General features: G+C 35.9%; 1 protein-coding gene across 4 annotated transcripts in view; it reads right to left on the bottom strand.

The window, feature by feature from the left end:
- The window catches only part of psd3l (pleckstrin and Sec7 domain containing 3, like), a 194,619-nt gene that overhangs the window by 34,100 nt on the left and 142,116 nt on the right, over positions 1–18,403 (bottom strand). For all 4 annotated transcript variants that reach the window (XM_022681270.2, XM_022681271.2, XM_022681272.2 and 1 more), the window contains 2 exons: positions 16,964–17,007; positions 3,135–3,328 (listed from right to left, as the gene is read on the bottom strand). In XM_022681270.2, coding sequence (XP_022536991.2) covers positions 3,135–3,328; positions 16,964–17,007 — 238 coding nt within the window. The remainder of the gene's footprint in view (positions 1–3,134; positions 3,329–16,963; positions 17,008–18,403) is intronic.

Raw genomic sequence — 18,403 nt, 5'->3', positions numbered from 1 at the left:
ACCACCTCTCTTTACTCGTATGTGGAAAAAGTGTGGCGGTGGAGAAACTGTTGCAAACTATTTTAGAAAACATATTCAGTAAGAAAGAATTCTGTTTCAGGATCTCTTACACATTTTTGAGACCTGCAATGGGGCACGACCGGCCTATTTCTGTGAAATACTACCGTTAGGTTCTGCCAAGTTAATGTTATATTAAAAAATCAAATTCTCACAGTTTTCCTCCTGTGCCAAAAGTGGTCGATCAGATCAGTAAAGACATTCTTTCAGGCCAAGCTTGCTTCAATGATTTCACAGATTTTTAGCATTGAACAAACTGAACAGAAAACCTAAATCATCAATTGACTCAAACCACATCAAGCTGTTTAGTAATATCAGAGATGCTATAAATTAGAATAACTGATACTGGTTAAAGTTAGTGGTGTCAATCGATTAAACTTTTTTATCCCATTAATTACAACAAAATTCTGTGATTAACTGCGATTAATCACATTTGTTTTGCCCTTAGCTGCCATTTTTTTAGTTTATATATTTAAATGTAAATAAAAGAATGAAAGTAAGAATATAAAGTGCAATTATATGTATATTGGCGGTGTCAATTAAAATAATAGTATACACTTGTATGTTTGAGGGGAGATAAAATTAATGTAGGATATAAAGAAATAAAGAATGCCTGATTAACTGGATTGTAATTATCTCAGTTTGGTTATGAGGATTTCTGATTTCAAACTTAATTTGCTGAGTATAAAAATCTCAGGGATGACTATATAAATAGCGTAAGCATTTATATAGCATTTATATACTCTATATAGTAGAGTAAGCATGTTTATATGTGCTGAGAAATTTGAGTATTGAGATAAACATCTTTATTGTATTAAACCTCTTTAATGGATTTCCTAATCAGATTTCAGGGACTTAATTAGATCTAAGAATTTGGGTGTATGCTGTTTACATGTAAATTTAAATAATCAGATACCTGCAGATTATGACTGGACTGAGTAAATATAGAGTGCATGTGAACACACTCACTCGCAGCTGAGATTTTCTTGTGCAAGGGTTCTAACATCTAAATTCCAGTTTGTATGCTGCTAACTTGTGCACATAAGCTTATATTTTGATTATATGTTTCCACTCATATATGTGGTGCAAACATAATAAAAAGACGCAAACTTAAGACCCCAAACATTTCTTAGCCAAACGTTTATATTCAGGCAAACAGAAAACAGTAAATGTATTTTTTCATTTAAATAACCACTTGAAAGTGGAGGTAAAAAAATATATAAAAGAACCTGTTAGAATTTTCAAATAAAGCATTTTCAAGGCCCTGTGACCTTTCCTATGATACCATATTCAATTTGAGACCATATCAGTCAATATATTGTCATGAAATCATATAGGAAGAAGAAAATGACTTCCTTTGTGTACTCAAATGGCATGGCCACACTTCAGAGATGGGCTTTCATCTTCTGCCTTTTTCGTGGAAATAAGCAGACCACTAACAAGTCAGCAACTTCTTTTTTTTTTTTTTCCTCCTCTGGCGCACCGAAACTCATTAGACGGGGGAGATAAGTGGACGTGAAATACGAGGCTCTAAAAGCCAAATCCCATCCATTCCTGTCTGGTTGCTAGCGGTGCTGCATTCAACCTGGACTTGGTGCCAGCACACATTACGCAGCAATTATTTTAATGACCTTTTCTTCAGCACATATCTGTGTCTAGTAAATCACAGCTCCACTTTTCTGAATTTACTTGGAGGAAAGCTGTTTATATGCGAGAAAAAAGGCAATTAACAGGATAGATGCAATTATATAGAACTTGAGTTGTTTATATGGATATATAAGACTATAATGTGCATTTAAACACAAATTTACTAACTGTAATGCATCTGAACTAACAGAACTACATCGGAAAACAGACCATCATAAATGTGACTCAGAGTTGCGCTAAGCAATATGGCCATTTTATTGTATTTTATTGTAGCATATCAAATCCATCATCAATGCTTTACCGCTTTTTAAACCTGATTTATGTTTATTCCAGGTTAATCCAAGATGTAAAATATAAGAATGATGTTTTCTGAGTAATGGACACAAAAGAAGACTAATACTTTACTACAAAATCTGTATACAAAAATAATTCCAATTAACTCAAATATTTACTAATTTATTTATTTATTTTTATTTCTCATTTTTTCCATTCTCTCCCAATTTAGCTAGGCCAATTGTTCAGCTGCTACTCTAGCACATGCCTCCTCCGACATGAGAGGTCAGCCACCACCTCTTGCTGCTGATGTAGCATTGCCAAGTAGCATCACATCCCAGCGCACTCTGAGGAAAGCGCAGCGACTCGGTTCTGATACATCAGCTCACAGACGCCTTGTGCTGATCGACATCACCCTTTGGAGAGATGAGGGGAAAGAGCACCATCTACCCACCCAGAGAAAGAGCAAGGCCAATTGTGCTCTCTCAGGGCTCTGGTAGCTGATGGCAAGCTGCATGATCAGGATTCCAACCGGCGACCTCCCAATCATAGTGGCAGTGCTTAGCCTACTGGACCACTAACAAATATGTAACTACTATGTTAATGTCTATTAAGCTAAGCTAAGCTAGTGTTTCACTGACTTGTAAACTTTTTCATTGGCTGGTTCATAGTTTATTCTGATAGATTACAAGGTTAAAGAAATGGTTAAAGAATACTGACCCAACAGCTCATTTCATTAAAGTGTGTGTAAGAAAAATCCTGTTTAAATCGGATGATGTGCAGCAAAAACCATTTCTGATGCAAAAGATTGCATTAAAATATTGTGTATCGTTAAAAGTGTTTTTTATACTGTTCATATCAATATTCATATCAGTATTATATTGTGTCAACCAAAACTAAGAAATACAGCACTGGAAAAAAAAAATAAGAGACCACTTAAAAATTATGAGTTTTTTTTATTTTACCAAATTGAAAACCTCTAGAATATAATCAAGAGGAAGATGGATGATCACAAGCCATCAAACCAAACTAAACTGCTTGATTTTTTGCACCAGGACTGTCATAAAGTTATCCAAAAGCAGTGTGTAAGACTGGTGGACATGCACAGATGTGATTAAGAACCAGAACTTCAATAGAACTTCAATAAATAGTCTTACTTTTCTTCCCATCCATATCAGCGTGAATCTTGCGGGCCAGAAAGCCTGTTTTATAAACAGCAGCATTGGGGTCATGGGCGATGTCCAGGAACGGGTTGCTGCCACTGCTGATCCTGCTGATGCTTTTCGTGTGGGCATTGTCCTTCTTGTTGTCCGCAAGTTCAGATAGTGATTTCTTCAACTCGTCCCCATCGCTGAAAAACACAGGGGAAAAAAAAGGATGAGTTACCCATTTCTCTATTTCCCTTCCTCCCTCTTGCTCTCGTTTGCTCTCATTCTCTCAGCTCGGCACACTCCCAACATTAATTTTATCTTACAAAGTTAATGATATTGCTACAGCAAAGACATGGCTCATCTCTTTTTGCTACTTTTGGAACCCAGCCTGTGATGAAGCATAAAGGTATTTAAAGTATATATGAGAATGCTGAACTCTTAGAGCACCATTTATTTATATATTTATTTACATACAGTACAAATTGATGCTCTGCTCTCCAATAGTCAAGTAGAGGATAGGTTACTTTTTCCCCTCTGGAATTTCTTTACACATGACAGAGCAATAGAGTTTCGAGAAATAATGCCTTCATGAATGCAGTTTCATACTGGATACTTGTTTACAGCATTATGTGAAAAGAATTGTGCAATGAGTCATTAGTCATTGATGGCATAGTTATTTTGAAAAAGTACTCTCATTACTGACTATTCCTTTAAAAGTGACTTTGTGGGTAATTTAATTTATGGATGAGATAAGATTTTATTAGTAACTAACTTACTTTTAAGTTACTTTATTAGGTACTTTCAGCAGCTGCCGCCAACATTTTATTGTAGCCTGCTTTGTGGCCATGCTAAAACAACAAAATTTTGTGAGAAAGAGAACTTAAAGCGCTGCTGCAGAACCTAAGCAACTACACGCCCACACTACAATTCCCAGAATACGTTACGTTTCTCAGCATTAACCCCTTTATTTCCCAACAACTGTAAACGTCTTTCTCGTACATCCTTTCAACTCGCCCAGAGTTACAACAGAAGCTACAATATATTTTTATAAAGAAAAGTGACAAAAGTAAGGCACAGTTACTTGGATTAGTAACTTTAATCTGCTTACCGGATTGGAAATAGTAATGCATTATATTACTCGTTACTAAAAAAATGGTAAGATTAGAGTAACACATTTCATAATTAAAGTGTTACTGATTTCACTGGTCATATTAGTGCAAAATCCTCGGTCCACATGCTTCTGTCACTTTCAATGACTGTTTTGTATCTCTCAGCTTGTCCAGAAATGCATGTGAAAAGTATGTTCTTTATTGGTACTGGTAAAAGGGCAAATTAGATCTGAAATATAGTTTATGCAAGACTCAAAAACAGATTCTTCAAGCTATAATTGAAGCAGAACTGCATTCTGGGCACTGTCACAAAGCGTGCTGGAGTGACATCCAAGCTATCTTGTACTGCCTTCAATTTGCCCCATTTCACCTCCTTGGTCTAACTCTAGTATCCCAGACTGTAGGGGAGTCTAGGAGCAAAAAATACCACTTCACCAATTTGCATAAGATGCTGTAAACCCCGCAGATCCTGGGTGCATGCAATCCTAAACTCTTTCACTCTTATAGGAACATTACTGTCATATTTAATATGAATCTCATAGGTCTTAAAATAGATGCCACAAGATACATTAAACCTAATGGCTACCAAATGATAAAAAATTGCATTATTAACGGAATAATAAGCCAAGTGTATTATTGTGCAATAAGCTTAGTGGTAAATCTTTGTATTTCTCAAATCAATCCTGTAAAATACATTATTTGTTCAGTTTCATCCCAATCTTTGCTCGTAGCACTCTTACAGCAGAAGGAAGCAATAGGCATTGGGAGCCCTCTAACCATTTACTAAATGTTTAATCATGTGCTGTGAGCATCCTGACCAAACTCGAGATGCTCCAGATGGACGCACGCTCTCTTTTTTTTTTTTTGTTGGGTGAATCAAAGCTCTCAGTTTTACTGATCGAAGATAAATCATTTTGTTTAAAAATAAAGCATCAAGGATTTGACTATTTTAAGAGTTCCTTTTGTACCAAAAACAGTTGTAATTGATTTGTTCATGGACATGTACCAAACTCTCTAGATCCTCTAAATTTACACAGGCTTAAACAGGCTCTTTTGTTACGGTGCCTTTGATACTGGTACGTGTAAGTGACCTCTCCTTTCTGATTGGTTGCCTTGTACTGGGCTGATTTAAAAAAACAGTACAAAGTGCAAAGTGTTTTTAGAACTTTAGTATTAAATTGCAAAGGCTAAGGGCTAGGGGTGCCATATCGTATCGTACGCAATAATATCGCCAACATTTTTAATATCGTGAACGATATTATACCCTGAAATATTGTGCCATATCACCCACCCCTAATTATGATATAAGGGTACTACTTTTTTTTACTGTTTTTAATCAAAAGAAAAATTGACACTGTCCTCATTTCCTATTATATATCTACTAGAGACAGATTATATCTGTCCAGTATCATTTATTTTACTCTAATCCGGGATATATGGAGATATTAGGAGTGCTTTATTAGTATCATGATATTCTAGATCATTGACTTTTAGTCTATAAAATTCTTGTATTTTGTAATATCTCAGTTAGGGGGTGTGCCATATATCATATCATATGCAATAATATAATTTAATTTTCATTTTGTACAGTAGTGTATTCTTGAAATCATTTTTTTAATTCAGTGTTTTGTAATATCATCAAGAGTATCGTTATCGTGAAAATACCATGAAATATCATATTATTTTAGGGGCATATTGCCCATCCCTACTAAGGGCTAATTTACAGGTTTTAACAAGTATAGAGGATCCAGCATAAGATTATCTGCATTTTTCCCCATCCAGTTTAATCTTTGACTGAGTACTGTGTGTTCAGATGATTCTCCACTTGGTGAGCATGCTGGCAGGTGTTTTGCTCATGCCCTCCTGTCAGGCTGCAGTGCTGGGCATAGCAACAAAAGCATGAAGCATGGACACAAAACTGAGCCCAAAATCTGAGCACCAAATGTTCTCAAATACTGCTGATTATCTTTTACTTGGCCAAATTCAGCCCAGCGAGACCCGTTTGTTTTGCCTCGAGAGATTCTACAGGACTACAGAATATGATTTGCTGTGGATTTTACACAAAAACAGTGATAGCCGGTGCCATCAGGTACGCTTTGATAGAAACACAGAGGAGTGAGTGTGCGGAGAGCCGCCAAGTATGCAGTGGTGTAGAGTAATGTGTATGAATAAAGCACGGGCAAAGACTGAAATTTAAACTAAAAACTGTAAACTGTAAACAAAAAAAAGACAAACAATTGATCAAGTAACATAAAACCTGTATTTTTAATAAAAACTACATTGAAACCATAAAAAATGGCAGCTGATGGATCACAATCATATTTAAATTTGCATCTCTGACAAAATCTGACAGAGTTTCCAGTTTCTCTTATTTGTCCTATCTTTATTTACTTTATTTTTAATTATAAACAAAAAGATGGCAGTGGCTGACTTCACATGTATCGGAGGAGGCATGTGCTAGTCGTCACCCTCCTAGTGTTGAGGCATCACTACTGATAGGGGGAGTGCTCATGAGTGGTTGGGAAGTTGTCCTTGTAAATTGGGAAGAAAAAAGGGGGACAAAATGACAAATATATATACACAGCTCTCACAACTAAACTAAACACTAAACACAACTAAACACAACTTAAAAAAAAAAGATACCACTTAAAATAATGAATTTATTTGATTTTACCAAACTGAAAACTTCTGGAATATAATCAAGAGAAAGATGGATGATCACGAGCCATCAAACCAAGCTGAACTGCTTGAATTTCTGCACCAGGAGTAAAGGCATAAAGTTATCCAAAAGCAGTGTGTAAGACTGGTGGAGGAGAACATGCCAAGATGCATGAAAACTGTGATTAAAACCCAGGGTTATTCCACCAAATATTGTTTTCTGATCTCTTAAAACTTTATGAATACGAACTTGTTTTCTTTGCTCTGCATCTTTTTCGTTATTTCAGCCATTTCTCATTTTCTGCAAATAAATGCTCTAAATGACAATATATTTATTTGGAAGTTGTGAGAAATGTTATCTTTAGTTTATAGAATAAAACAAAAATATTCTTTTAACTCAAATATATACCTATAAATAGCAAAATCGGAGAATCAGAGTGATTCAGAAACTGAAGTGACCACTTAATTTTTTCCAGAGCTGTATATAAAAAATATATGAATTTAATAGGCCCCAGTGAAGAACCCCGTGGGATTTCAGAAGACATGTTAAACTAAACAGTTCACAACAGTTTTCTGCATTAGAATGAATAACTACTACATAATAAATGTATGGCTCAAGGGAACAATGTTCTTGTGCGTGTATTGATAAGCCAGTGTCTCTCTTTATTAAAAGGCAGAACTGACTTTAATACTACTGCCTTACTGAGCATTACAAGCTCTCATTCACATCTCAACCAGTGAACTCTCTTCTATTCTGGTAAATATCGCCCTGACAACAATAAATCTGCAGGAAAAACTGGACCAAGCTACTTGAAGGATGGTGAAGATGATGGGTTGGTACCCATGTGGGCTGCTGTGTGGGAGGCCGTCTGCGTCATGAAAAACTGCCCAGTCATTTAGCTCTCACTATCTCACTCTGGCCAACATTATCCCACTCAGTAAAGGTACCTCTCTTGAGTCTGTAGCCACAAACACAAACACATACAGTCTTCTAATATGGCAGAATCTTCTTCTAGATCAACACTGTTCCGTCCTGAAAGATAAAGCTGGACTTTATTGCTTCTCTCGGAACAATGAGGTTACAAACTAGGGCTGACCAACGTAGCAGCTGCTGATAATATCAGCCAATATTAGGGGGATGGGATTGTTGCTGATAATACTGATCCTGCAGCTTTATGAATGTTGATGCTGTAGTTTCATTGGTGGTTAAATGTGCTCTGAAACATTTGCTGATTTGTGTGGATAGTGGTGTTTTTGTTAGCTAGCTCTGCTGTGTTGCTGTGCTAGTAGCTACTCGCTATATGAGCTGAAAGATGTACTTATAAGAGGGGTATCTGGTTAAAGATGTTTTTTTCCCCTCTCTAAGACATGTTAGTCTTACACATTCTACAAATATATGAGTTTAAGTCAAACACTTGACTGGCCAGGCTGGCTGACCTGGCTGGCTTAGTTCTATAGTTACATCTAGCCGCTGAACATGGAACTGCAGTTTCCTGTGGCCAAGAAATCTTTACAACAAGCCTAGTCACACAGAGCTGCTGTAATCCTTAAATCACAAATTCAGAATCAGAAATAGAAATATTGATCAAGCACATATTTGGGCTGAAAAGCTCTAGTTATATTAGCTTCTACACAATATAAATACTCTTTTTAGCTCAGACATAAAATCACAGTGATTTCTGACACCCAACGCCTGAAGAGAGCTGAGACAAAAGTACTTATAACAAAGTTTGGTCACTTAGTAGCCGTCTTTGCAATGTCACCAGGCAGTAATTTACAGTAACACAAGACCAGATGTATGGGGTGAGACCAAAATACTCCAAACTTTTCAAGGTTTTAAGGATGCTAATGAATAGTTTGTAGCGTTTGGCTTTAATAAGGCTTGTTCTGGCTACTGCGGTGCTGCAAAGACGGCCGCCAAGTGAACAAACTTGTCAATAAGCACTTTGACTTTCCCCACTAGTGTGATAATATCATTAATTGTACATATAAACACCTCAGTTTTAATTTAGAATCGGAATCAATCGACTGGAGAAAATTCTTGCATGTAAATAAGGCCACTGATTATACTGCTATTAGAGATGGGCAATAGGGTAAAACAGGGTATCATGATATTGTCAAAGACATTTTCACTGTAAACATTATTTACTCAGTAGTGTTTAGTCAGTAGTGAGAGGTCCTTAAAAACACTATGTAAATAATTTACCATACAGAGTAAAGAGACTAATTTATTCAACTAAATTTATTAATGAAATGTACACATGGGTCAGTGTTCATCGTACGGTTGACATCCTCTATATGCCCCCCCCACCCCCAATACAACAGGGACATTTATTCATATACTGTACATCTCTATGTGCTACCCTCAGATATTAAGCTAAAATTGTATGAAATATTAAAAGTATAATTGATATGTTGCCTTAATACACTTAGTGGATTTATCCACAAGCTAAAAAAGCTCTAATAAATAAATTATGACATCCATCAAGCGTGTGCATCCATCATCCATGGCTGCAGTGTGAGTGTAACATAGATTTAAAATGCTCTCTAGAGGACAAAGTCACTGCATGTCTCTCAGACGAATGACTGGGAACAGCTGGCTGTGTGTGTAGAGCTGAACCAAAGGTCCCAAACATGTCCTTCATCCACAGTCCTTCAAAACTTCCACTGTAAATATCCTCAGACATTTCCTGCCCAGCAAATATCAGCAGGAACAAATCAAAGAAAATCCTCATACCTGCCAAACATGCTAAAATATCTATACATATTTTGTATATATAGATTTCTCAAACCAAAGTAGACGCATATGCAGCGGCTTCAATTACTCAGTGAAGAAGTGCTGCGTCTGCGAGTTTTGTCATTGCTGCATGACCATATGGGCCAATTTACCCATAATTCATCTCATCACACATTCACAAGGGTTTTTTACAGCAGCAGAAAGAGTGCAACATTTACAGAGATGAGTTATTTGATCAACCTACAAAAGGGGAACAGGGTAATAAATTGCTGTAATTGGATGGGACTAGCACCTGTTCTTTGTCCTCGTGAGGCTGCTTTCGCTAGGCTACAGGATGACTCCGCCTGCAGTGTGAAGAATGGGGCCAAAAAGCACGAGGACAGTGAGTAACCGCACCATCAGTGCTCCTCTTACACCTACACACTCCCGCAGCCTGATGGGGGATTAGCCCCCACCTCCCTATGCTGGTCAAATTGCATTAGCATATGCTAACAGTGAGGGGGAAATGGAGATACAAGCATAGCACAGGTTTTAGTTGGGGGAAAAAAATGCCAGGTAAGCATGTGATTATGGCTGCAATGAACAGCTGATAGTAATCTACATTATTCACCAGACCTCCCATTGAAACTAGGGCTGCACAATATTGGAAAAAAATTACATTGCAAATGTTCTTTTTCTCAACGATATATATCACGATATTAAACAATCACGATATTACACAACTCACTCATGTGCCCTCCCTCGTGCTTCTCAGGCAGCTGCTGCAAGTCACTTACACAGATACAGAGACAGCGCTGTGCATCTACTGTCAAGAATCAAAATATTGCAACATGACGTGTTTCATTTAATTGCATTAGGAGACATCGTAGATCCTGCAATGTGACTATTACGCATGCGCACATCACGATGACTATGCTTAAACGATATATCTTGCAGCCCTAATTAAAACCTAGCTTAATTATTCAGCTACTGAAACTCCTGGGAATTGACTGAATTGTGGAGTTCCACATGGTTCTATTATAGGGCCTATGAAACTGATATGAATAATTCTAGTACTGTTATGAGAATCTGGAGTGCGCAAGTTCATCTGGCGTACCACCATGGGATGCTTTGCATACCACCAATAGTACACGTACCACTGTTAGACCAAACAACGAACAACGTTTTAAAGTATATAGGAAATCTAAATCTAAGTGGTAGTATTGTACAGTACAATATCGTTTTTAGGTTTTAAACAGTACTTATAAAATAATAACTTACATTTATACAAATATTCATACAGAAGCATTACATTTTATATTGTTTATATACAAAAAACGCTTTTTTTATAATTAAAAATTTGCTCCAAAAAATCAAACTGATTCAAATGTATCAAATTAAATCAGGAGCAGAGTGCATCGTTACACCCCTAATATATAGTCAATACTCAGACTGTAGGTGTTTTGAGACTGATACTGTGTGGACACTAGTAAAAGGCAGTTTTTGAGTAGCTGTTTGAACACATATAATATAATGTATTACATATACACTTCAACAGCAAAACTACTGGGAGACTTGCTTATATTTTGGCCATTTCAAAATATTAACTTTATTCTTCTTTACCCATTTTTTTGTAGAACAATTTGTTTTCTTAGAGTCATTGTCTTGCTGCATGACCCACCCTCTCTTAAGATTCAGTTTATTGACAGATGTCATTACATTTCTCTTTAGAATTATCTGATATAATTGAGAATTTATTGTTTCTTTACTGAAGGCAAGCTGTCCTCGACCAGACACAGCAAAACAGTCCCAAATCTTTAAACTTACTGCCATCACCATGTTTCACAGATAGGATAAGGTTCTTAAGCTGGAATGCAATGTTTTCCTTTCTCCATACATAATGCTTTTCATTTTATTTTGATCTCATCAGTTCACAAAACGTTTTTCTAATATATATATATATATATATATATATATATATATATATATATATATATATACACACACACACACACACACACACACATATATATATATAGTGTAATTCAGTCATCATTCTTTACATTGTGTCAAAATGTTATGATAAGCGAACCAATGGAATGACTTCCGTTAAAAGTAAATATTTTTCTGTTTTCCTTTAAAAACTGGAATTCTGAGAGCAGACAGTTTTTTGCACATGTGGCATATGACAGCTAGTGGGTAATATAGCATGAAGAATGCATAAAAAGTGAATCAAACAAGTGCAACACTTGTCATTATACAGTGAAAGTAAGGAAGATCACATTGGTACATTGTTTCTATCAAAACTCTGCTGTCCTTTTGTCCCCTATCTCAGTCCTCTCAGTATGTGGCAAGCACAGGGATGTGAGCATTCCAGCTCACAGCACACACATATAGATTCTTATTAAAACACAAGCAGCTGTCTCTGAGAACAGCTCCACCAGATGCCACAGTCTGGACAGGGTCAGAAGGAGGACAGAAAAGCTGCAGTGTGGTCATTCTCTCAGCGCTTCCGCTCTGGAACTTTGGGCAAACAGCCTCCAGTAAAACTGTGAATAAGTACTGACTCAGACTTAACTGATGAGGACATGCCCACTGTGTGTAAAACACAGAGACACTGAGCTAAAACAAGTCAGCTCAACAAACAGCAATCAGCACAGCTTTAATCTGCATTTAATCACAGTCAAGTGTTCAAACACCCAGATCTCACTCAGAACCTGATCACTACCGGAGCTCAGGCATCTTCCTCAGCTCTCTTATTAAAGATAACGCAAGAAATTACCAATAACAACTAAACAGCAGACAAGCATCACCTCTAACTGCCATTTAATATGCCTACTGACTCTGTAATGAGCCGTTATTATCTTCAGCTTGGTTACGTTTAGAGATTTAACTGCAGTCGAACGGAAAGGTCTGAGCACATCCGGTCAAATTACGCTTATCAAATGTTAAGTTGATTTTTATGTCTTAGTGTAAACAGGAAACAAAACACACTGCTGTATATCGTCACCGGCATGCAAAAATCTCAAGAGAAGGAGAAAACATCTTAGCATTCTTAGCATAAAAAGAAAGAAAATAAATAAATAAATAAAAATAATAAAAAAACAAGCATTAAAAAAAAAGTTCAGCATGAAGTTGTCCTGAGGAAAAGCACGGTTTAAATATGTAAATGAAGAAAAAAAAAACACAAAAAAGTAATTTAAACATTTGATACATTTCATTGTGTATTAATGCACATATACTATTTTTAATATTTTATCTTAAAGGTAATTTACAGCTTTAAAATTATTTTCTTTAAAAAAAATAAAGAGACCACTTCATTTTTTATGGATCAGTTTATCAGATTTTGATATTTATAGGTATATATTTGAGTAAAATGAACATTGTGGTTTTATTCTACAAACTACAGACACCATTGTAAAAAAAAGATGCAGAGCTTTCAGACCTTAAATAATGCAAAGAAAACAAGTTCATATTCATAAAGTTTTAAGAGAAATCAATATTGGGTGGAAAAACCCTGGTTTGAATCACAGTTTAATGCATCTTGGCATGTCCTTCTCCACCAGTCTTACACACTGCTTTTGGATTAACTTTATGCCACTCCTGGTGCAAAAGTTCAAGCAGTTCAGCTTGGTTTGATGGCTTGTGATCATCCATCTTTCTCTTGATTATATTCCAGAGGTTTTCAATTTGTTAAAATCAAAGAAAATCTTAGGTCCCTTATTTTTTTCCAGAACTGTATACTGATACTGAACTGATACTGATACTATTATCCAGCACTTGTTATAAGCCAAGTTAATATTAATGTTCTGAGCTGTTTAATCATTTCAGATTTGGAAACAAGTCACACTTGTTGAAATACTCCTGATTCATAAAACTAGGCAATGCAGGACCAGAGCCACCACTGATTTTCCATGCTGCTTAAGAGCATAAAAAAACATACAGCTGATAGTTGATGATATAATGCAATATAACTAATATTCAGCAATTATTTTGCTCTCCACAGAGAGAGAGAGAAAGAGAGTTAGTGTGGGAGAAAGAGGTCCATCATAAATGTTTTTATGTAATGATAACATTGCCGCAATATATGTTCTGCGCTAAATAAAAAAAATTAAATAAAATTGATGTAATAACGCAATTCTGGAAAATGCAGGGCACAAATGGGCCCATGAGGTTATAAATGAGATAAATAACCCCAGACAAATGTACAGCTCGAGCGTGGTCCAACATATCGCTGATGACACAGCGCGCGCGCGAGAGAGAGAGAGAGAGAGAGAGGCTCTTTAAATCACATGTGGTTTGGCCATGTATGCGGCAGAGTTGGCGTTTGCAGGCTGTAATTTGGTAGATTACCTAAGGCACAATGGGAGAGCCTCGCTCTCTATCATTGTTATCAGGAAGACAGATTGTCATTCTAATGTGATGTTTTTCTGATGGTAATTACGGCTCTTGTCTCAACTGTCACCAATCCAATCATTTGCCTCAGAACATACATGCTTGTGCAATTTCACACACAAATACACAAACACACACATGCATGAGGCTTTGTTGTGTATGTGTGTATTAGTGTGCGTTTGTCACCCTCCTTTATATTCTGTCATAGCTGGCCTGGGATGCCCTTTCACTGCAGCCAAGTCTAATAGTCTACACACGTTCTAGGTCACAGCAGCAGATCAGACAGCGACTGGATTCAGTGGATAATGGATGCAGTACAGAGACAAAACACAACAACTCAAGTCCCTTGCAATTATTCTAATGCTAGAACCTTCCTTTAACCGGACAAACACTACTGGTCAAAAGTTTTGGAACACCCCTAACTTGTAGTTGTCTAATAGCACTAGAGTAGTAGAGTGGGTGGATGCAGGTGTTTCAGGAAGCCTCTATGTCTATGTTACCTTGTTACCTTCTAGCTCTCTGCCTTTAGTTAGGCTGTTTTATTTAGATCTGCCGGAATCATTAGCCTCACTCTGATACTGTTTTATATTCTTTGTTTTACACAAATCCAGTCAAAGCTAATTCCATCTTTCTGCCTTCCTCCCAATTTACTGACTGCCCACCTGTCTGACCCATACCCTGTCAAGTCTCCTGTTTTGGCCGGGAAACTACCGTATTTTACTCCTCTTTTTTTTTTTGTGGACGATATATTGTCCCCGAAAATATAGCGATACACAACATTTTTTTAATTTTAAGACTATTAAATGCCACTAACATAATGGTAACAGAATAGCATAAAAAGGCAATTATACACTTTTTGATTAATTTAAAATTTTTAATTAATCATTTATTATAATTAATTTGGGAATTATAAACTTATTTCTTTCTCACCTGCTTTATACCACACGGTGTGTATGGAGTCATAGTTATTATAGCATGACGGGCTAAAATACAGTTCACTGTTATATATGTGAACAAACATACAAATAAACACAGTGGGCAATATCACGATGATCAAAAATTATTAAGGTCATGTTCATTTATTGTACGATAGGTTAACTTGCCAAGATGCATAAAAATTGATTAAAACCAGGGTTATTCCACCAAATATTGATTTCTGAACTCTTAAAACTTTATGAATACGAACTTGTTTTCTTTGCATTATTTGAGGTCTAAAAGCTCTGTGCTTTTTTGTTATTTCAGTCATTTCTCATTTTCTGCAAATATATGTATATAATTTATAGAGTTTACAAAAATTTTCTTCATGCCTACGCTTCTCATTTGCATTAAACTAACTATTCGTTTAAGGGTTCTTAAGGGACCCACAAGTGACTCTTCTGCAGCATCAGTGCAAAGGCTCATTTTGGAGCGGTAATTCTGAAGAGCTGAAGAGTTGTGTACAGCTGATTTGCTCATGTTTTAATCAGTTTATAATTATTATCATTTTCCTCAACAGCACTGAAGTCTTTTCAGCTTGACTAGAAATTTGAGAGGATGTTTTAGGCCTTTTTGGCTTAATTTTTTCACTCTATCGTAATTGGTATAGAGCACAAATGATTCAGATTCCTTCATTGTTATCTGCTTTTCCTGCTCAAGTGCTCGAGTGTTGTGAGTGTACAGCTTATTTGTGTGTGGTTTAATCAGCATATAATTGAAATATTTTCTTTTCAGCATCACTAAACTACTTTACATTTCTACCCACAGCTATAAATTTGATAGTTCATCTGTCACAGACAACTCAATTAACTCCACAGTCACAAAAAAAAACTGAAATAATTAAAGCATGCCATATGTTACAGCATAAATACAGCACAAATACATAAACAGGCTTTTTAGGTAAAGTTAAGCTTTATAATACCCGTCGCCGTCAAGCGAACACTGTATCTCCATTTTTGTTAGTTAAATTTTGGATTTTCTGACATAATTTTATCTGGCTGTTGTTCTTTAAATTGTTTCTAAATGTCATGCTTTTTCGACAAATAAAAATGCTTTAAAAATGTCTTATGTTTTACATTTAATTCCAATGAATGTTAAGCAGTCATTTTGAAGATCAATTTTGCAGGACAGCAGAACTAAAAGAAACTTTATCCATTAAATGAATCTCTGCCTGTTAAAGGCTCTTCATGATCTCCATTGGTAAAAAACATTTTTAGAACATTTAAAAATGAATTTTACTTATAAAAAACCTTAATATCAACTTAATTCATCAATTGTTAATAGACATTTCTGCTTTACTTCATGGTCCCTTCAAAAAAAAATGTATCTACAATATCTGCCTTTCGGGAGAAATCTGTTATTCTTTCTTTTAGAGAAAAAAAATTAAATCTTTTTTTAAAACATGTTTATTTAGACTTCATTCATTCATAAATGCACTTAAAATAGAATATAGGCTGAAATATAAGCCATTCAGAATGTCCTATAACTGAAGGTACACTTAACCCTTTGAGGCATGGTGGTTACTTTCTTTCTTCTTCCTTTTTTTCTCATTTGCCATTGCATTTAACCTTTTTTTTTATGAAGGTTTTCTACATAAGAATGTCAGATAAGAATGCCCACACAGGATGTGATGTAATTACTGTAGTTCATTTAAAAAACAGGGTCTGGCCCTGCTATTGCTGATGTTTTGACTACATCGGCCAAGTGGACATTTTTTTTATTATTATTTTTTTTTTATATACTTACTTCAGAATATTTTAACACATGACACTAAAATAACATTTGAACCTGTGCCTTTAAAAAAAATCACAACACAAACCTGCTTTAGTTTAATGGTTTGTAACCATGTCAGTAAATCTGACTGATTTTGAAATAAATATTCTGTGTGGGCCTGAAAGGGTTAAACGGATATGCGAATGAGAAAACATGCATTAATTAAACCTTGCAGTGGATAAGAATAAGATTAAAGCAGAAGTACATACATTGCCCATTCCAGCTTCTCGTTCTTGATTGAGTTGTACAAAGCCTGCAGAAAAAGAGAGAAAAAAGCGAGAAAGAAATTAGTATGACATTCCACACAGCTTTCCAGTACAAACTCCTCATCTTACTGGCTCCCCAGCTCTGCAGTCCCATCTTTCATACAGGCTGCTCATGAGATATGCAGTGTTTTATGATTCACTAGAGGGCAAATAGCATGTAACACTTTAATTCATCCGTTTGAACAATTGCTTAAGAATCCTAAGATGATTCAGTTTCAGTGGTGTGGTGAGACGCTGCATATGTTTCCTACCCCTGCCATCAACAGTTACTGGTCAAACACTGCAGCCGTGAAGCGTGATGTGCAGCGTGTTGTCTCACAGCTTTCCTCACCTACTTTATTTTCAATCATGATTGGCCAATCCCTTTCCCTCCTCTGAATTCTTCGTTTTTTTTTTTTGCCATCTGATGCGAAGGAGTACGTAACAGCTACATCATATTGTACCAGTCAAATTGTGGACACATCTTCTGATTCAGTGTTTTTATTTTTTGTTATATATTATAAATTAATACTAAAGGCATCCAGACTGTAAAGGAACACACAAGGAATCTTGTAATAACTTAAAAACGTCAAACAACCCATTAGGGTGCTCTTATCTGGGGTGCTGTTAACTTGTAGGTTCTGACGCTGGTAACTCTAATGAACTGTTGTTTTTCCATTCCTTTTTCCTGTAGTCCTAATGAGAGCCAGTTTCATCAGAAGCCTGTGCACTGCACTTGAGGACATTGTCAAACAGGGATCATTCACTTTTTAACCAATACATTTCTTAGTTCACTGATTCTTTCATGACTTTTCCATGCCTTCAAGGTATATTTTCATGACCGTATGATTTTTAAAACATAAGTGCAGACATGGATGATAAAACCAAAAATCAAATAAAACTATAATCAAAACTGATTAGTAAGTCTAGGATGAATAAATGATAAAATATTGACACACAGTCTTTAATAAGAAAATGTGTGTCAGATCCTGAGAGCTCCATTGTGTATTGCTAAATTACTGAATTTAACTCTGAGCTGACGTATTTGTTAGCTCAAAAATGATTTTCTCCATCAATAAACTGAAACACAAAGTTTGACCAAATTTCCATGACATTTCCAAAATGTTCTGGGTATTTTTTATTTTTTCAAAACTTATCCAGGCCTGGAAATTGCTATATTGAAATTCCATGACTTTTCCAGGTTTTTCATGACCCGACGAACCCTGGTCAAAGTTATAAAAATGTTACGTATTGACCGAGCTTCATTTCTTAGTTTTTTATTTTCCTTTACTTATTTAAGTAGTTCTTGCCATAATATGGATTAAAACATTACTCAAATATGGCTATTCACTGTCTATTCAAGTGTGCCTCTTCACAACACAAGACATTTTGGTTGGTTTAACA

The sequence above is a fragment of the Astyanax mexicanus genome, chromosome 20, assembly GCF_023375975.1.
Source record: "Astyanax mexicanus isolate ESR-SI-001 chromosome 20, AstMex3_surface, whole genome shotgun sequence".
In the NCBI taxonomy this organism is placed as follows: domain Eukaryota; kingdom Metazoa; phylum Chordata; class Actinopteri; order Characiformes; family Acestrorhamphidae; genus Astyanax; species Astyanax mexicanus.
This window is presented reverse-complemented; position numbering and strand designations above follow the sequence as displayed.